Source organism: Dipteris shenzhenensis, chromosome 32, assembly GCF_047967505.1.
Source record: "Dipteris shenzhenensis isolate YYH24624 ecotype China chromosome 32, Dip_SZ_1.0, whole genome shotgun sequence".
In the NCBI taxonomy this organism is placed as follows: Eukaryota; Viridiplantae; Streptophyta; class Polypodiopsida; order Gleicheniales; family Dipteridaceae; genus Dipteris; species Dipteris shenzhenensis.
In genome coordinates this window covers 46138773-46160562 of record NC_141627.1, presented here as the reverse complement: position 1 = coordinate 46160562, position 21790 = coordinate 46138773, and the positions used below count along the sequence as shown (strand labels likewise).

Below are 21790 nucleotides of genomic sequence, written 5' to 3'. Positions count from 1 at the left end.
TGTGAACACCTAACAAAAGCGAGCAATGATCCTGAACGTACTCCATATATGCTTAGCTAGCAGACACTGCTAAAGGTAACGTTGGATAAAGTAGAGTAAAGCATTCAAAATTTCGGGAGACAATCAACTGGAATCTACCAATGGGGCCATGAGCCACTCCGTTTCGTCCCATCACAGCTACCGGAGTGGGCGGCCCACCCATAGCCAAAGCCCCCACCAGGATTGATGCTACTTCTAAGCCGGTCCAGCTCGATAACCCAACACATCCTTCACCAACCAATCGCTCGGACCCTTTGGCAAGGTATCTAAAACATGCACCCATATATACATGATATCCAAGAACAACCAAGCATTAGTAAAGCCCGATTTGAGGGGGCTGGCGGACTCACACAGCCAGCCATAGAATCAATATAAAGAATCACCCTATGAACCTCAAGGTAGTCAAGCACCAAGCCCCATCACCAGACACAACCTTTGTGTCCCGTACCACAAGATTCCACCAATCCTAGTGTTCAGCTGGACTAGGCATAGACTTGCACCAGGTCCAAGTCTCCCAAGGAGTCTACCCTATGGGATCTCCTCAAATGAGCTCTAAGACTTATACAGAACTACCCAGGGGTGCCCCTGACTTAAGGGCACTATAATATTGGATATGGACTTAACGTCACACTAGACCCCTTTTAAAGGGTCCCCTGCTTGGATCTAACTCCATCATAATACCAACGTATGCTATGACCTTAAGGATAGAAGATTTCTCCAACCACAAAACAACCTTACCGCTGCAAAGATGCCACATTCTCCCAAAAGTTATAATTGCACGTCCTGTCCCACCATTTGATAAGGAGCTCAGGAAGTACCAAATTCCTAAGAGGTCTCTCTCTATGATATAAAACTGCTTCTACCTCATGAGGTATGTTAACAGACAACTTTTTAAAGCAAATAAGCTCCTCTACAAAGACTAAGGGATCTATAGAAATTAAGCTATCACTTGTGACTAACATCTCTTTGAGGTAGCTAAGATGAAAGACAAGATGTAAGTCTAGCTTGTAAGCTACATTATTAATTACGCAGTTGCCTTGGTGTTGAGGCTGGAACATCCTTGGAGTAGCCCCGTGGTCGGGTTCTTGACTTGAGTAGATTGCACAATGTTTGTGCTGGGGCTGGAGGGCTAGACACAATGCACCAAGGGGGGATGAGGTAGCAGCAAGGCAGGAATAGGTGAGATGGCAGCAACACGGGATGAGGCAGTAGCTACCATGCACAGGTGAGATGGGTGAAGGGCAAGCGGGGTGGGCTGAGAGAGAGGCGGGATGGGCTGAAAAGGCTAAGCAGGAAAATCTTCGCTTCAAATTGTGCAGTGTCTTTGTATAATTATATGATGTATAGTATTTTATATATACCTAGATAAATCCACGAACATTCCCAAACTCATCCTCTAAAAACACAACATAGTGCAGTTTCAATCTCATGATAGTCACTCACAAGGTTGAAAACCACAAACTCCATCATGCATAGCAGGGACTAGCTACTATGACATCCCCACTAACGTCATCAGCGCCCAACAGTGGGCGTAGACCATAGTATAAAAATATGCTCTCACACATACAAATCCACACACCCACACATACTTGAGCATCCATTTATACAAAGTCTTCGTACTGAGTTTCTATCGGCACTCCGGAGGTGAAGGGCAGACTCAGCCATGATGAAGGCTAGCACTAAAGGAGAAGGCTAATCAAAAGGTAGTCCAAAATCTCTTCATTCAAGCTACAACTGCTTGTGAAGTCTAAACATTTTCATTTTAGTCTCTCCCCAACGAGCATCTAAATCTAAATCTAGCTGATAGGGCAACGCACCGTTTAAGATAGAAAGAATTATCACAATACCAACAGGCCGCAACTTGGACGAAAACTTCAGAAGGTGAAATTTGCATGTCCGCTAATACGGCAGAAGCATATACCTAGATGAATCCAGGAACATTCCCAAACTCATCCTCTAAAAACACAACATAGTGCAGTTTCAATCTCATGATAGTCACTCACAAGGTTGAAAACCATAAACTCCATCATACATAGCAAGGACTAGCTACTATGACATCCCCATTGACGTCATCAACGCCCAACAGTGGGTGTAGACCATAGTATAAAAATATGCTCTCACACATACAAATCCACACACCCACACATACTTGAGCATCCATTTATACAAAGTCTTCGTACTGAGTTTCTATCGGCACTCCGGAGGTGAAGGGCAGACTCAGCCATGATGAGGGCTAGCACTAAAGGAGAAGGCTAATCAAAAGGTAGTCCAAAATCACTATAGTATTTTACATTTTCTAGGTGAAACCCCAGGCAAATTTCTTGAAGTGTTCTAAATGAAACCTACAAAACATTTCTTGTAACACTGCAAACACTATGTTCGAGAAGGTTAGCAATGCCACATCAATAAGGCAGAATACTTGAGACAAGATTGCTTGTTGCATCCATTGGAGTTCCTAGATAAGAAATGGGAAAGTATCTCCATCAAATTTATTGTTGGATTGGCATGAACCAGAAGAGGGCATGATGCCATTTGGATGGTGGGATAGACTAAACAAGATGGCCAAAGCCATTCCAATGAGGACTAGATTTTGTTGCTTAACTATCACAGTTGTTTGTGAGAAAGCTATTTAGTCTAAATCTGTTACTAGCTGCGATCGTGAGTATTCACGACTCCAAGTTTACAAGTTATTTTTTGCGTGAAGTTTTCAAAAAACTGGACAATAAGCGCAGTATGAGTTTATCTAATGGATGAGATGGGTAGACTAAGCGATAATCCGGATTCTCGAGGATATGCTGTGACCTTATGTGTCCCAAAAGCAATCTGATTGGAAAGAGTATCTTCCTATGAACTGAGTTTGCATACCATAGTTCAAAACAATCTGCCACTCAGTCGAGTCTATTTGTGTTTATGTTCAGTCGAAGGCTTCATGTATTATTGGTCTACTGAACATCATGTTAGAGCAGCTGCTGACTTTTTGTAATTGCAACAATATACGTTGCAATTTGTGAAGGAAAACTTTCACAGGGCTGAGGATAGAGCTCAGCTATATGCAAATCAGAAGCGCTCACCTCGAGTTTTTGTAGCCAGCCAGTTTGCTTATCTTGTGATGGAGAAGGACTCTTGGGCGTTACGAGCCGGTGAAATTTATAAGCTGTCAGGACGTTATTGGGTCCTTGTTTGGTTTGCTCCACCCTTAAGCAATCCCGCCCAGGTGTGTCTCACGGGCATCCACAGCCCGTGGCATGCTGGACTGCACGTCAAAGGCAGCCACATCAACAGCAGGTGCCATGACAGCACAGCCTATCCTGCAGCCACGAGACTCCCTCCCGCAGCCATCAGTTCCAACTCTACAGCATGGTTGTCCTCGTTTGATGTACGGAACGTCCCGTACCGTACCGTTCGATCCATACGTTATGTTTGGGGGGGGGTTTGGTTTCGTTCGTTTTTTTTTGGATGGCTCGTTTTGTTATTGGTGATGGTTCTGCCAAACTGATTTTGGGCCTCCCAAAAGGCAAGGCTCCATATAAACCCCTTCTCTCCTCACTATGATCTCACACTAAGCATCGACTCTCCCTTCTCCATCTCCAACAATTGACAAGGCTCAAGCTGCATCAAGCATCTCCATCTCTCTCCCTCTTTATTTCCATCAAGCACCTATATAACATGTTTGTACAAGTTTTAAGGCTTGTACAAGTACCTACTCCAAAACTCTAAAATCTGTCTTTTTTGGGGGGTATCGAACATACCATCGGACGTACGGCTAAGATTTTTTAGTTTGTTTAGTACCGCACTAATATCAAACGGTACACATCAAACGCGATCGTGCGTGCCAACCATGCTCTACAGTGAGGAATTCAATTGTATTCAGCCCTATTGGGCATACAGATATTCGGTTATTATTTCCCACTTCAGAGGCCCTTTATATTCCTCCTCAGATTCTCACACTCACTCTACTATTCCACTTGTGTTTGAGAGCATTATTCTCTCAGTTCAGTTATTAGTGAGTAGAGAGTGAGTCAGGCTTTCTCCCTGCTACTACAGTGTGACTCCAAGTCTTTCCTCAGCCTCCACACCAGCCGAAGGTCTAACTAAAGCCCAAGAAACCCAAGAAAACCTGCCATGGTCAGCTCCAATCTGATTGCAGGTCTGTATCTCCTGTCCCAAACTCAGGAAGCTGCCAAGAGACTGTGCAAAACAGCTCCAGACATCCAAACGCTTGTCACAACTGCCTACCAGCATTTTCTTGGTCGTTGAGCCTGCACAAAAAGTCTTTGCTGCCCCTAGATGATGTTCCATGCCAAGAGTGGGTAGTATTATCTGCATATTTTCTGCTCCAAACAGGTGGTTCCCTTCCAATCAAGACACTCTTATACGAGGGCTTTTGTCAGGGCATTGTGGCCCCCTTTCAAAAATAAAAAGTGTGAGGGGACAAACGCCCTTCTCACCTCCATAAAGGCCAACCTACAAAGGGGGAAACAAGGAGAAAGAGATACCCAGCAAACAAAAAAATGGCAAAAGGGGACAAAGGTGATAAGAAAGATGACAAACAAAAGAAGGAAGACGAGCAGCAAAGACAGGCCAAACTAACTTTGAAAGGAGAGACAAAGGCCTTCAATAACCACTGCAATCACAGTGGGTCTCAAACAGATAGCGCTATTGTTCAAAAGGGACCTAGCACATCCGCCTCGGATTGAGCCCCACACACAAACTTAGCCTCAGCATCAGCATCAGCGTCCGCATCAACTTCAGCTTCATCTTCAGCTCCAGCTTCAATCTTACCCCAACCCCATCACATCATCATCCTCCCCCCCAAACCATCTATGGTAATGATAACACCATATATGGTGATGAAAGTGCCACCAGGGTCAGCCTCAACACTGATGTAGACATCCAATGATTGCAATCACATGCTCTCTTAGCCCAACGGCCTACCACACCACTCTATGCCTCACCATCAGTACGCCTCATTTCCATCACCCCTACCCCTCAGCCAGCCATCGTGCGGACTCACTACATTCCACACTCTAGATGCCCCCTCACCACTCGCAGTCCGCTGTCCCCATGTCCCTACACCTTTAGGCGGAGCACAACTGTCTCATCCACAGCCTGGGACAGAAGATATCACAGCTTCGTAAAGAGTTGGCAGCCGTAGCAATAGCCCCGAGCATTGGTCCAACAGTAGAGGCAATAGAGGCACAGATAGCCACCATGCAGTTGGCTATCGCAGAGACTTCCAAATGGGTGGATGTCACGAATAGGAGCCTGCGAAGGCCTGCATTTCAGCCACGCTTTTTGAAGCAGCAGCAGAGAGCCATTAAGGCTCTCAGTGTCAAAGTAAAGGCATCCCCCGCACACCTGCCACTCCCATTGATGATGCGACCAGCTTCGTGACCTTCACTCCATTAGTCCAGAAGTAAAGGATTAAGGGGGCCTGGCACATAGTAGCGGGACCCCAACCAAGCTCAGCCTCTCATCATACTAAGGGACACTCAAGCTCGCCATGCGACACTACGTAGACGATCAGCCCTACATGACCACCCAGGGATCTACTCGGATGGAGCCTTACACCTCTGCAAGTAGAGGAGAGGAAGACCTTCATACAGCAACGGGATATTGCCTACAAGGAGCGGAAGCGAGCAGTAGTCTGAGAGAGCCGGCTCTTCATAGGTCCCCATATGGCATCTGGTGGCTCCCCTTCATAGCAAAGGTCAAGACATAGCTTTTTACACAGAGACACATTAGAGTCCAGAGTGCCCTTTGCCAGAAGTAAAGGGCACTCTCGACTCTAATGGCAAGGAGGGGACCTGGGCAGTAGTCCGAGAGGATGGGCTCTTCATAGCTCCCCGACGGGCATCAGGTGGCTCCCCTACATAGCAAAGGTTGAGACATAGCTTTTTACACAGACACACATTAGAGTCCAGAGTGCCCTTTGCCAATAGTAAAGACACTGCCCCATCCTACTGGCTGAGACTGGTATGATACCTCTCGACAAGGTTGCAAAGATGCATGCCAATACGATACCACACAAGGCATTAGAAGGTACGCAAATCAGTGGATGGCATAGAGAGGGAATGAAATGGATGGAATCATGGAGCACAATGGCTACTGATATACAAAAAGATCCATGTGAAGTTAGGGATTTGGTGATATACAAAATGCTACAGAAATGATGGCAGGACCTGGGGGCAAAGTGCAGTTCTATAAACAGGGAATTAATCCGATGGACAGCTATGGAATGCAAAAATACCTCGGCGAAGACATATCAATGTCTAAACGGCATCTAATCTGCAAAATGAGAACTAGCTCACATGATCTAGAGATAGAGAGGGGCAGGTGGACAAGACCCAAGGTCCCAAGAGAGGAAAATTTCTGCAAACTAGCGAGGGGAGCGGTTAACCTGAAACTTGTTGAGATTACTACATCAAAGCACAAGGCGTGCAAAACCAGCCTGCGGGCACTCCGAAAGGGGCCATGGAGGGGCTGAAAGAAAGGAAGAAGGCCCGCCAATAATGCACTTAAATACAGTAATTTTATTTTAAAAACCAGATCTAGAACGAGAAAATTATCAAAACGAAATAATATTAATTGACACACAAACTGGATAGAGAAATCAAAACCTGAAATGCACGACGTTGTTGGCGGCATCTACCACAGGTTGCAATAAGACAGTTGAATGCCAAGTCCTGTCATTTTTAGAAAACACTATAATCTGAAGCGTAAAAAAACCTTAAAACATTGTTCAACAATAAAAGAATTGCTGAAATCTTAAGCCCACAAACATAAACACATATGCACAGGTCTGCATGAGTTCATGCGTGTGCACACACTTTTGCAAAGTGAAGAAGTAAAACGAGTGCCAACTGCATTTTTCAAAATTCATGGATGTAATAGACGAACAAAATGTGGTTTCTTGTTCAAAGCAACAAGCTCCTCGTGAGACAATATACAGTAGCAGCCTTTGGTCCAATAATGCAAACATAATATGATTAAAAATAAAGCTATCTTCAGATAATATATTGGTGGCCTTTGATCCAATGACACACAATGCATTTGCAAACATCATGTCATTCAAAATCAAGTTATGGATAAAATCCTCGCTTAAAGTGTCAATGATATAAACCAGCTAAGACATGCATAGCCCAAAGAAAAAAAATGAAAGAGGCATCGAGACTCTATAAAGGCCGTCTTGAGATATATTGAGCAGTATATAGAACTAGATGACATCTTTTTGACCGACCAGCGGTGTCTTTCTGCAAGAGTGCAGATTCATGGAAGTCAAGTTGTGTTTTCCTATATAATACAAGTCGCACAAAAGATCTAGAAGGACTACCCCTGAATGAGGAACTGCTAAACCCAACAAACTCCAACAGAAAAACTAGCTGCAAGTGAACCCTTTCAAGCCTCTGCTATCAAAAAGCAATCCATTCTCAGACATTCTGATGAGATAGCATTAAAATATCAATCAATAGCAGGTTAAGAGAAGATAACCATGCTACCGCCTGGCCCTGAGGTTATACCTAGCCAATGATGACAAGTGTTACGTCCAGGAGTTTGATGCTACCAAACATGCAATCATACAACCTTATCGTGGGCCTTAGGCTACCCGGTGGCACCCCCAACCCAATAGGCCAGGGAAAGAACGGAACCATGGAAGCTCGTCCTGCAAAGGGGGCTTCTCAGAAACACTCCCCACACAGGATGTCAGTGGAAACAGTCTTATAGGTGGATCTCCTCCGAGGCTCCCTTGACTGGGAAAGGCTCTCCATTGATGAGGAGCCTTTCCAGAGTGTGGTAGAGATTAGCGAGGGGCCTCATTCGGACCAGCCCGTCCCACAGGGAGGAGTTTGAGAGGCACATGGTTGTAAGACTCGTTAAGACACGACACGTCAGACACGCTTCAGACACGAGTGTCTAAAGTGTCTTAAAGATAAGACACATAAGACATGTCGTTGCGGTTATAATAATAAATATTTGATTAATATTTGTATAAGTACACAAGTGTACAACTTGCTAGCATAGCTAGCTGCTAGATTCTAGAAGTACGATAAGCTACACTTTAACAATGCAAGAAGTAACTATGCACTTGTACAATGTAGTTAAGAATCAAGACTCGTCACTCAAGACTTTGAAGTTAAAGTTAAGACTCGTGACTCAAGAGCTTGCAAGTTAAGAGTCACGACTCAAGGGCTTGCAAGTCACGACTCAGAACTTTAAAGGTTTAAACTAATAGTTGAATCTTGATATTCAAAATTCAAATAAACAACCTAAGAAGAGCCTAGATGCAAATCATCATAGACCAATAAACATAAGTGACATGAATAAAATCTGCATCTCAATACATATAATTGAAAGGAAACTTTCGACTCTCAGCAGTCAAATCTCTCAAGATTCATCCTAATCCGAATCTGCGGGGTCCTACCACTGCTGGATCCAAACACCATCCATGATAGCATGGTTAAGTCAAACTGAATGTTTCTTGTTACAACCCACCCACAAAAATTAAAAAACAGAAGTGTCTAAAGGTGTATTAAGGTAAGACACGTGTCTTAAGTGTCTTAAGTGTCTTCTCATAAGACACACCAGTGTCTTAACAACCATGGAGAGGCAGCCGCTCATATGGCACCTAGAGGTCCAAGATTCGGAGGGATGCATGTTAAGTCAGCGGACTCACATTGGATGGGCATAGTGGGACATTGGACCAGGCAGATCCTTCGGAGCTTGGAGATAGCTCCCCATGGAGGCAGAGGCCAAAATTAGCCCTCTCACCTTTAGGGGGCAAGCACCCGGATGGCAAAGATTTGATGCTGCTATGCCTGATTCCTAGTGGAAGAGATTACACAACCCCTATACCCCACACTACTAATTGGGGCAGTTTTCACGGACTTGGATACCTCTCAGGACTCGCTTCTTTCGGGAGTCTCTAGGATCATGTTGCTGCAGATTCTACAGGATTGGACCAAGAGGCTTATTGTAGGCAAAGACAAAGTCAATGGATGAGCCAGAGGCGGCCTTAGAGGGGGTGGAGTGGCCAAGAATTAGGATAGTGGGTCGCTTGGGCAAGACTTGGTACATTGACCGCGCCATAGTTTTATGGACCCCGACGGGAGCAATCTGTGACATATAGTGGGATTCACGGAAGTGGTTCTGGCCAGCCCGAATAGGGCACTCAGACAGGGTGGAGGAGGTCCCTTTCTTTTCTTTCACAACTCGCATTGGGAGCCGGCTACAGCTTGAGGCAGCAACATGATCCCCCTCGAGGGAACGGCACTAGATTGAGCAAGATGTCCCGAGTGAAAGAAAGAAAGTTTATCAAAGTCTTTGAAAGACCAATGGGTCTATGAGATTGTGGAAAATCCTGATACAAACGAGTTATGTGGGTGGAGCTACTACATCAGCATCCACTCCAATGCAGAATGCAAAATGATAAGTGATGAGTCATGTCAAAATGACGATCGTCTACACAACACTAACATCCTCATCATCAGAGCGTCAACGGGGATGAGGTAGTGAGGGCATAAAGTTAGAGATAGAGTGCCGGCGATTGCCCATGGATGTGGTCCTGTGTCGTCTCCTGGTTGTAGCTCTAAGTTTGAAAAGGACTACTGTAACCCGTGATCGAAGTAGACATTCCCAGTGTCTGATTGCCTCGTGAATGAAGGCAGCTAGACATCTCTGGTCTAGAAAGGAGGGAAAGCGGGACAATATCCCATAACTGCCTCTGAAGAGGTAAAAGAAACGCCCTTGAATCTCATAGTATATTGGGCATCTGAAAATGAAATATTCCTCCGATTCAATCTCTCGTGTGTCACATAATGTGCATAAATGCCTCTCCATGGGCAAACTCTCAGCCCAATGACTCTCAATGCAAAGTCTATGTGAAGAGACCCCAAACTGCCCTATAGAGATCCTCAATGAGTGGGGTAGGTGGATCTGCGTATATCCTAATGGGTCTATAAAACCGTTTGCTGTGATATGTAAGCAATGATCCCTGTAGAAGTTGAGCTTCACTGGAAGCTCGCTCAGTCCCAACTAGGTCCTGAAAGTGTGTAGCTGCAAAAGATTCTCACGAATGACCCGGTTGACCTCATGAGACAGGAGAGGCAAAAAAGACACGTCAACGCAATAGTGGAAGGGGGGGAGTCTATCCATGTGGAGTCCCATCTCTGATCACCTGCTACTGATGGTGCCATAGAGGAGGACACTGCTAGCCACGGTAATCTGCTGCGTGCATAAGTGCAATCTTCGTATTCCCTAATCCGATATAGCTAGGTGATAACCTGAAATGCAGCATCAACCTGTCCAAACTCTGCCTGAATGATCTGGTGAGGAACTGAAGACTTACTACGAACATAGTTATCAAAAACGGCTGTTTCTAGCTTGGAAACGGAAATGCAAAAACGAAAACGGCGTTCCTTCCAGAAACACCGTTTCTTAATCAGTGTTTTTTTTTAATGGCTCTCTTTTTATTAAACTGTTTTTTGCCCTCTTTTATTTAAACTACTTTTCGTCGATTCGTTGTCTCCTATCATCGTTTCCGCCGCCCCTCGTGCTACTGCTCTCCAACCTCTCCATCTTTGATTCTTGAGCCCTGGCACCCGCAACCTGCTCTCCTCTCCATCCCTCCATCCTACAGGCTGCAGCCTTCTCTCCATCCTACAGGCTGGCAGCTGCTCTCCATCCTCAGCCTGCTCTCAGCTCTCCATCCCTCAACTATCTCTCCTCTCTTAGCTCTCCATCCTCCTTCTACCTCTCATCCTCCTTCTACCTCTCATCCTCCTCCGACTCCTTCTACCTCTCCATCCTCTTTCACCTCCCTATCCTCCTTCTACCTCTCCATCCTTTCTCACCTCTCCATCCTCCCTCTCACCTCTCCATCCTCCCTCTCAAACTTCAGATTGTTGTAACTTCAAACTTGTTAGAAGTTAGAACTTAGAACTTAGTTCATGACACATGTTGATTGTTGAAGCATCATTCATGGATAATAGATGATACTAGATAGATCAATCGTCATAGGAATTTAGAATCATAGAAGCATGCATGATGCTTGAAGTATAGGTAATTGTATTATGTATAATTTGCACGCTATTCATAATTGTATTATGTATAAAAAATAATTCTTTATACATACATTGTACCATATTACCGTTTCTTCCATTTCCGTTTCGGAGCGGAAACTCTGTTTCCTCGGTTTTTTTCGTTTTCGTTTCTTCCATTACCGTTTCAGCTGGCAACTATGACTGCGAATCATCCATGATAGCATAAGAACATGTAGGCGCTCCACCCGAGCCCATTTTAAATCTGACAGATCCAACCCCCAACTAGGACTGCCATACATCCCCACTAGGAGGACCAGGTCCACGGGTCGTGGAAATGTGAGCAGAAGCACTGCCTCTCTAATCTGGCCAATGAAGTGTATCCTTAGCTCAGTCGAGCCTACATCGCCAGTCTCATAGTAAAGATAGATCGGCGCATAGTAGCTTGGGATGTGTTCAAGATCATGACCTTGGTTTTACCAAGGTTGACCTTCAAATCATAAAAATCACAAAAGGACTGTAGTGCATCTAGGTGTCTCTGGAGACCCTCTACTGAGGAAGATAAGAGTGCCACCAAATGATCTCTTGGTCATAACCCAAGTCTTACGGACACCTGATGAGGCAAGCTCTCGGAACCGTATCAAAGGCTTTGTAAAAATCCACAAAGCAGCAAACCTATTTCCGTGTCCTCACCTCCTCAATGATACATCTAAGTGTGAGGATGTGATCCATGGTCCCACGATCACGTCGGAATCCAGCCTGTCCATCTGCTCTAAGTCCCTGCATCTCTGCGGATCGACTGACCTCAGAATCAAGCACTAATGCATAAATCGTGCACATGACAAGTCCGATCATAATGGACTTGTAGTTCTCTGGGCTCATGTGATCCCCTGCCTTGTGAATGGGTGAAATAGTGTTAGCAGTCCACGTGCGTGGGAACCCCCGACCCTGAGCGTAGAAGATACGTCTACCATCTACCTTCATCTGCTCAAGCCCAGCGCTGATGGATAGAATCCCATGCGCTAGCAACCATAAGAAATACGAGATCTTGCGTGGTCGCAAATTGGTCTAGAGATGAGGTCAGAAGTGGGAGATAACCTCTCAGGTGGTTTTACTCGCTTCCCACATGGAAGGGGCTCTAGCGCACCCTGTCCTCCCGGGGCTGATCACCCATACCTCTTTTGTAGTATCTCTACACCCCATCTCATAGCACCTCCCACTCCACAGATCATTCACACTACTTATCATGACATACATTTCGACCGTAGCCTTTCACCTATATATTCAGCTCCCCTTTACATACTTCTCACATATATTGACTTTATACCCTTACTAGAGGATCGTGCTGCTCTAGTCACCCAGTCACTATAGGAGGCTGCTCTTCACAGTTTCCCTCACATTACTCGCTCCACTTGTCCACCACCACCTGGGACCGTCCCTTGTAATAGTTGGTACGATGATGATTGCAAGGCTTTATGCCGTCAACTTAGATTCGAAACCAAAAACCACCTCCCAAATGAACCAGAGATGCTATGTGAGTACCGTTGATTGGTACGTAGGAAGAAGTTGGATTTCGTCTGTGGAAACGAGGAGTGAGTATTGAATATTATGTTTAGTAACAACTCTAAGGACTTTTGACGGAGATTTCTAGAGGGGCGGTCCCCTTCACCACTCACTGACACTCAAAAATGGCATAATTATGCACACACACGTTATGATATCCCTAATCAGCTAGCTCTTGACCTCTCACACATACCCCGCCCCACATCTTGCACACTCTTCACTAAGGGGGGTGTGAAGTATGCCGTTCACAATGGCCGAGCAAAAGATCATGAGGGCCTATGCACTGAATTCATTGCATATCGGATTAATCTCCTAGCCCTGATCTTAGCAAAGCTCTTTAATGAAGCGAGACGATTCCCCACTGCCTTTGGAGATGCCATGTCGCACAGAGGATCTAGTTCGCCTCCCTCAGGATTGTGGCCAACACACAACGGATGCAAAGGGACTTCACTTGGGGGATAGTAGCCTGGCTCACGAAGTCTCGCCAACGTACAGGATTCATGAACAGCAGGACTCCCGGATGAGGTCTACGATGCATGGCCGCCTTCCCGATCACGCCCATCACCTTCACCAAAGGATGGTGTTTGGGAGACAATGTCCAACATTAATGCTTGGAACATTTGAGTCGACTACATCGTCGCCAGGTGCAATCGGGTGATGAGAGGCAAACTGGTCTCCTTGGGTGGCTACCCTAGTTGCCATTTGGCAGGACATCATTTTCACCTTATGCGCCACTTGTAAGAGTGGTACCCTAGGATCAAGTCCGCGACCGCCAAAAGGCAAGGATATTTCTGCAAGTCCTGGCCTGCAAGAATCTTTCACACCCTTTCCGCGAGGGGTGTTCGTAGGATGTATAGACCACCACCCTAGTTGCTAGCTCTTGTCTCGGAGTCTCTCTAGGCATTGAGCTGGGAGACCCGAAAACACGCTGGCTTTCCTCTAGCTGGCAACTAGTTCTGTTTTTCTATACTTGCCATCCTCAGCTCCTTTCGAAAGTTGTTTGTATAGTGTTTTAAAGCATTAATAGAAGATAATTTTCTCTGCGGAAAAAAAAAGGGACCACATAACCAAGTCTCTTCTCTTTGACACCCAACGGGGGTGTACAATAGTCCTTTTTAGAGGAAAGATCTATCGGAGACAGATTGGTCCATATAGAGAGACTACAAGTTCTCCTTCTTGCTCAGATGATCCGGAGCAAGGCTCGGTGCCACACCATATTCTATTAGTAGAGTTTGGGGTTACTATCCAAAACTTGATGCAGCCTTTAAAGCGGTCACTTATCTCCATAGAGTCGGGGGGGACTTTGGCACCATGATATCTAAACGACATAAAAAATGTATGAAGTATCAAAAAAATGTCAAATATGTGCCAAGGATCACCAAAAACTTTCAAGCTTAAATATTGATGGGATCGTGTTCTTTACACAAAGCTAAAATGCACAATAAAGGATTGATTTTCCTGTTCACGCAGCAGATATGAATGGCGTTGTACTTTAATGGCAAAGTGATGCCGCCGCATGTCCTACATAAACAGCTCACTACTAACCTTTGGCATAGGAGGATGACTCACATCAACCCTAAAAGCCTTTGCATGCTAAAAAGCCTTAACATGGTGGGCAAGTTGACTTTCCAAACATATGAACAGAAAGGACAGCAGCTCCTCTTGATCTTGCGCACACAAACTTGGTTGGGCCTACAAACATTGAAACGAAAAGTCATGATTAGAGCCCTTGAATAGATGAGGTTCTCTTGGTTCAAACGAGAGATATATAGGACACATGAGGATAGCTACAATGTATATATAAACTACCATGAGCCCAAAAATTGTAAGTGTAGTTAATTGTTCATTGACCATGAAATACAATAGGTCAACCCCAAGGTTCAATACAATAGTGGAGGGTCCTTCTCCAATTCTCACTGAGTGCAATTATGTCAACTTTTAACATATTGGCACTTGGGGGTGGATCATTGGTTTGGACAACTGTTTCACATCTCAGGCTAATATTGGTTGCTTCTCATAGGTAGGAAAGGTTTGAATGTATCAATCTCTGCCATCTGAGTGCATGCCTCTCATTGAAGCTAGTGCCTACACCCTAGACTCCGCTTCTCACGGAAGCTGCCTTTAGGCCCTAAAGGACTACGCTCAGCCACTCTCCCACGATGCCCATCCAATGTGTGTGCACTGCACAACATGCGTCCCTCTGCATCCATGATCTCTGGGTGCCAAATGAGCAACTGCCTCTCAAACTGATGCTGGCCCAAATAAGTGTTAGAATTATTGGCATATTTTAGGCAATGGCCAATGTAATCCATAATTGAGTTAGGGGCACTTTTCCCTCAATAGGAGGTTTTTCCCCCCAACCACAATTAGTGGGTTAGTATGGTTTTGTCACTTGGACAAAACCATCTCCTCACTTGTACTCACTTTATCTCTTCTATTGCATTCTATGTTTTGCTCTGCTCTCTCACTCTTGCTTCTTGCTCCCTCCTTTTCTACATTTGGTATCAGAGCATTACCTCCCGGACTTGCCTCAGCTTTTGCCTATCCCTTGTCCAAGCCTCGAATTGGTATCAACAGCGCACCGTACAAGCAGCTCCAACTCATCCAACTCGTTCGTACAATAGTACGGACACCCTACTGCTTTCTGTCCATACACCTACGCCAACTTTCCGTACAACCTTCTCCATCCGTACAAGTCCTGCCCTACAAGCATCGTCCGCACAAACGCCATCCGTACAAGTCATGCGCTCCTCAGTCCGTCGACCGTACATGTGGCTCCATACCTAGTACAGATTTTGTGCACAACTCTACGCACCTTTCCATACATCTACGATGCCTGTATACCTGCACACCCTACCATACATCTCTACGTAGCTGACTGTACAATTGTTTCGTACAGTTCTATGCAATACAGTCATACAGTTTGTACTGTACGGACTGTCCTAATGCTACAAATCATAAGTGCCTACAGCTACCTTGTTCAATTAGGTGCTCCCGTTTTTTGTAACCTTTGAAGATGCACTTTGCATTAAGCCAGTGTTTGGCTGTGAAAAATTACAAATTTTGTGGGAAAATTTGAGCACATTGTGTTCAATTTGGGCATTTGCAATAAATTTAGGGCTTTTCTTGGATTTGCCCCAATTTTGGGTCAATTTCACCCTGCAATTTGGGACTTTTGGTCTACGACACTCATTTTGCAGGATTTCGGGCTTTTGGCCAATTTACAAGTGTTTTGCAGGCACATTAGGCAAAGTTGGTGAAGGATTTATGATTTTGGGCTGATGCATTTTAAGTCATTGTTTGGCAAAATCTTTTGGAAGAGAATTTGGGGCAGATTTTCTTCCTTTGTAGGCTTTGCAAATAAATTTGCAAATTTGGGGCTTTTGCAGCCAAATTGCAAAATTGGGGCTTTTAGTCTATTTGCCCTCTTTGAGTTGCAATTTCATGCAGGAATTGGGGCTTTTCCATTTTTGGATGCAATTTGGCAGTGGAGAAATCATTTGGGAGCTTTGCAAGCAGTTTTGGACTTAGTCTGGGTCACATTGTAGACATTTGCCACATTTTGCAGATAGATTTTGCAGATTTTGGGCATTTGGAGAGCATTTTGGTGCATTTTAAGCCTTCGATAGCCTATGACAGCAATTGTCATTTTGGGCAGAATGTTTGGCAGACTTTGGTTGTGCATCTTACATCCCAAGAAGAAATTTGACTTATCTAGTTTGCTGCATTTTCGAGTTGTCTAGCAGATATGGCTCAAAACAATCCCAATGAGGTCTTTGGAGTCCTCACACAAGAGGATGAGTTGGATGGCACCAACCACTCCTTCTGGAGCTTTATGGTGCGCAACATTCTAGTTGGCAAACATCTCTAGGATTATGTCAATGGAGATGAGACAAGGCTAGAAATTGTGGCTACACCTGTCACTCCAACAGGTGGAGGCACGAGTAGAGGTCAAGGTGCAGGACAAGTGGTAGGAACAACAGCTGCTACTTTCATGGCTCCCACAGCAGAACAGAAAAGGTCAGATTCACGAGATGTACAAGCTCTTTCAATTATTTCCCTTTCTGCCAAGAGGTTTATCATTCCTCACATTCGGTCATGCAAGACCTCGAAGGCAGCTTGGGATATTTTAGAGAGCATGTTTGCAGCAAGAAATGATGCCAAAGTCTCATTCCTGAAGAGAGAGCTATCTCATACACACATGGATGAGGGAGATTCCATGAATGCTCGCCTCACAAAACTTCAGGATTTGAGGGAATAGTTGCTGAATATAGTGAGATTATTCCAGATTCACAGGTGATTACCACCACCGACCCGATGACCGCAGCACGACACACGAGACATCGAGGGGACACACAAATCACTCTGGGGGACCTCCCGTCATTGTTTAGACCCGAGATACATCCCACGGGAGTCACAGTGGCTCTAGTCTTGCATCGAGCCTCGTCCAGGAGACGGAGACGAAGACGGAGACGCACGGCATCCCTTGACGGGCACCAGCGTCCCATCACCAGCTATGCACCAGCCAAGGCGACATGACATACGGAGGATTCTGCTCCGCTCCAATCCTTTTCTTTTCATTGTTACATCTAGATGTATTTGATTATGTATGATCAGACTTAGGATTCAACACGGGTGATGATGCTCGTTTCAGTAGCTCCACCCTTACTATGATTTGTATCAGGTTTTCTTTTAGTCTCATAGACCCATTGGTCTTCCGAAGACTCTAATAAAATTTCTTTCTTTCTTTCTTTCTTTCTTTCTTTCTTCCTGAGTCCTATCTCGGTTTCCATACCTTGCTGAATTTGTCATTGAGGGGGCTTAGCAATCCTCTTTCTTTTCACGAGTTGGTAGGACTCTTGTTACAAGAAGAGCAAACAAGAAAGAACATGGCCACATGGGGTGGTGAACATGCCATGCTTTCAAAGTTCAGGCCCAAAGGGAAAGGGCAACAAAAGCAACATGGAAATCAGCCAACACATCAGCATAAACATGATTCTAGACAGCCCTCTCATGAGACTAAAGGTGATGCAGAGAAACCAAAGAGGAAGGGCATTTGTCACTACTACAAGAACCCGGGTCACTACATTGGTGAATGCAAGAAGCGAATAGCTAAGGAGAAGAAAAAGGATTCGGGTTTGGCTATCTCAGATGCATCAACTCCTAATGCACATGAAGGAAGGGCTGTTACAGCCACTTTGTGGAAGAACACTATGCTTTTTTATCTTGCATTTTAGATTTTCCAGTGGCTAGTCCAGATACTACAGCCACTCTTGAGGATGACGCGTATGCTTTCTTGACTTGCAGCTATGACCCTTCAAAGGATCCATGCTCTTTCAGTGTCAATGTGGTATTTTGATAGTGGTGCTTCCAAGCACATCACTTCAAGGAAGAGTCTTTTTGCATCTCTGCATGCACCACCCGCTAAAAAGAAGGTGACATGTGCAAACAATATTTCTTATTCAGTGTGTGGAATGGGTGACATCATACTTACCTCCACGGATGGCACAAATTTCAGAATTACTGATGTTCTTTATGTGCCAAGTATAAAGAAGAATTTACTTTCAGTATCCTCTGTCAATCGAGGAGGATTTCAGGTCATATTTTATGATGCTAAGTGTGCAATCAGAGACAAAGAGAATGATTATGCTTTGATGTTATCTGGCACTTTGTATCAGGGTCTTTTACAGCTTGATATTTATGAGAAAAGATCCGATCTTGCACTTGAAGTAAGCACTCCCACTGCTGCCATGCCAAATGCAGAGTTATCCCATGCCAGATATGTGCTTTTCAGTATCCTCTGTCAATCGAGGAGGATTTCAGGTCATATTTTATGATGCTAGGTGTGCAATCAGAGACAAAGAGAATGATTATGCTTTGATGTTGTCTGGCACTTTGTATCAGGGTCTTTTACAGCTTGATATTTATGAGAAAAGATCCGATCTTGCACTTGAAGTAAGCACTCCCACTGCTACCATGCCGAATGCAGAGTTATCCCATGCCAGATATCGGCACTTGAGCTATGGCAGCTTGATGACACTCCAAAAGCATGCTATGGTTGATGCATTGCCTCCTTTGGAGTCACCTCCTCCTCATGCATGTGAGGGATGCATCCCTGGTAAGATGCATAGATTTCCTTTTGAAGAGGATGGTGTAGTACAAGCTACTCGCAAATTACAGCTCAATCACAGTGATGTCTGCGGTCCCATGAGGGCACTTGCTTTTGGTGGTTATCTGTATTATGTTACATTTATAGATGACTATTGAAATTACACTCGGGTCTATGGCTTGAAGAAAAAATCAGATGTGTTTATGCATTTCAAACACTTTGTGGCCATGGTTGAAAATGAGACAGGACTAAAGGTGCACACACTTCGCATTGACAAAGGGGGGGAGTATATGTCTCATGAATTTGAGGCATTTTTTTAAGGAAAAAGGCATCACGCATCAGCTTACAGTGAGGCTTACCCATCAGAAAAATAGCAAAGCTGAGCAAAAAAATTGCACTCTCATGGAGATGGATAGATGCATGCTTACTAGCAAGAAGTTGCCTCACAGATTTTGGCTCGAAGGCCTCATGTGTGCCAATTATGTTAAGAATCGGGCTCCCACAAAGGCTTTGAAGACAATCACTCCCTATGAGGCTTGGCGTGGGAGAAAGCCTCAATTCAATGGATCACTTCAGAGTTTTCAGATGTGTTGCATATGCCCACGTGCCTTTGGAGTTTCGACAAAAGTTGTCAGATAAGGCACTTAAGTGTATCTTTGTTGGGTATAATGCACAAAGCAAAGGCTATAGTCTCTATAATCCTGCCAAACGCAAGTAGAGATCTTTTTTTTTCAGAGAATTCAGAACATACACATGCTGAATTCACCATTCCAACTTCTTCAGATGATGTTTTTTAGGGGATGTTTCCTATAGCTTTTGGTTCACGAGCTGAGGGTCAAGCTGAAAATTAGAATTCACAGCAACCTCCTCCTACTCCACATGCCCCGATTCAGCCACATGCTGATTTTGTACCTCCACAGGGTGTGGATGAAGTTGTCAGGCAAGAGATTCAAGAGATACATGCAGCCAAAACAGTTCCAAATTGGTTGCTACAGACTCTCGGGTAGAGTAGGTTTGAGGCGCCTTAGCCTGGCAGGACTCGTAGTGCAATAAGGCACGCAAGGGGGGCTCTTTCTGTTGAGATAGCTTATGCAGGTACTCTTCTTGATAAAGAAGAACCTGACTCTTTTGAAGAAGCCAAGGATAATGTGCATTGGATGCATGCCATGCACAGTGAATTGCAGTCCATTGAGAAAAATCAGACTTAAAATGTTGTGGATTCGCCACCAGGGAAACATGCCATTGCCTATGTGCTTGCTCTTAAGACAAACCATGCACCTCATGGAGGCATGGATGCATATGTACCAATGACCTGTATAGTCCTGTAATGCCCCATTCAGAATTACAGCATCCGTCTGAACCTGAAACCCTAGGGCACCCCATGGAAATCATCCTCAGGTTAGTATTAACAGCCAGTCCTGTAATGCCCCATTCAGAATTACAGCATCCGTCTGAACCTGAAACCCTAGGGCACCCCATGGAAATCATCCTCAGGTTAGTATTAACAGCCAAGCATCTGGAAGAGTCCTAGCACTCCTTTTTGTTCTTCACCTTCAACCAATGGGTCTATGAGACTGAAAATCCTGGTACAAACGAGCTATGGTGGTGGAGCTACTAAACGAGCATCCACACCAATGCAAAATGCAGAAAATGCAGAATGGTAGTCCTAAGTAGTACTAAGTACAACATAGTCATTGACTCCTTGTCTGCCCACATCTCAATATCATACATCTTCACTGTGACTTTTGGGTCTGCATATCTGACCTCAGTAACACATGGGGATGTCACCAAGAAAAGTTCTCCGACTACCACATCAGTCAAAGCTCTTGACTCACTATCTAAATCTCAGTCGGACAACTCCTTGTTTTTTTTAATCCACCTTCTTTTTGCAATCCTTTGCAAAATGGCCTGGCTGATCACAATAGAAGCACTTCTTCTTCTGCTTCCTTTTCTTACTGGAAGTGCTCTCTTCATTTCCGGAGTCATCCTTCTTGGGCTTCCCACTGCTAGGATTGCCCTATCCTTTGCTCGGCTTTGTCCTTTGCCAGCAACACCTTGTCATTGTTGTCTTTGTTATGGAGCTTCTCCCGAGCCTCTTCCCGTAGCAATAAGGGACCCAACTCCTCAAACATCACACGTTTGGTCCTTTCTCATGCTGTCACAGTCGTAAAGAAGCTCTTGAAACTCTGTAGTAGCATCCCAAGTACCAGCAAGACCCAACCAGTTTGAGTCTACCTACTGACCAACCGATGCGAGTTGATCTCTCACACCACCTTGACTTTCTTCGAGTGGTCATGAACCGAAACTCCCTCATCCATACCCATGTTGTAGAGTTGATGTTGAAGAGTCAAGATCCGGGATGTATTATTTGTCTCATACAAATCCTTCAAAATGGTGCACGCCTCTACTAACATGTATGTCATCCGGATATGAGGAATCACCGAGTCCGCCATTATCCCTATGATCAAGGCTAGGGCTTGGGCATCTTTATCCTCTCACGCTTTGAGTTCATCTGCATCTACCGGTGCAAGTATCCTCCCCTTGTTGTCCAGCACATCCTCTAACTTTGCCTTCGTTCCCGTTGTTGTAAGCTTCCACAATTTCCGAGCCACTAAATGACTCCAGATCTTCACCTTCCAAGTACGATAATTGGACCCATCCAGCTTCCCCAACTCGCTAAAGTTAGGGATAGTGAAAGAAGGAACTCGACTGGAGGAGGAAGGAAGAGCAGTGGCTGAATAGGCTTCTGAAATTGACATCTCTGCTACTATATCACACGGCAACTAACACCACCATCTATAGACAAGAACTCTTTACACACCTAACTGAACCTGAGTCACCCTCCTCGCAAGGGCACAATCCTTCAGTCGTGGAGGTCGACTCCCTAGAGCCTTGAATCAAGGTCGTCATTCAACAAGGTCCTTGCCTTCAAGCTTCCACACTTGTGAGACTCCTACTTGGGCTCTGATACCATGTTAGAAATCAATCAAACTGAGGATATGCACAGCGGAAGACTGATAGAACAGCCCAGGAGCTCACATAG

At 44.9% G+C, this 21790-nt stretch overlaps 1 protein-coding gene across 2 annotated transcripts in view; it reads right to left on the bottom strand.

Annotated features, from left to right (window-relative positions):
• The window catches only part of LOC147880862 (pentatricopeptide repeat-containing protein At4g35850, mitochondrial-like), a 103726-nt gene that overhangs the window by 47278 nt on the left and 34658 nt on the right, over positions 1 to 21790 (bottom strand). For both annotated transcript variants that reach the window (XM_087370981.1, XM_087370980.1), the window contains one exon: positions 6660 to 6725. In XM_087370981.1, coding sequence (XP_087227107.1) covers positions 6660 to 6725 — 66 coding nt within the window. The remainder of the gene's footprint in view (positions 1 to 6659; positions 6726 to 21790) is intronic.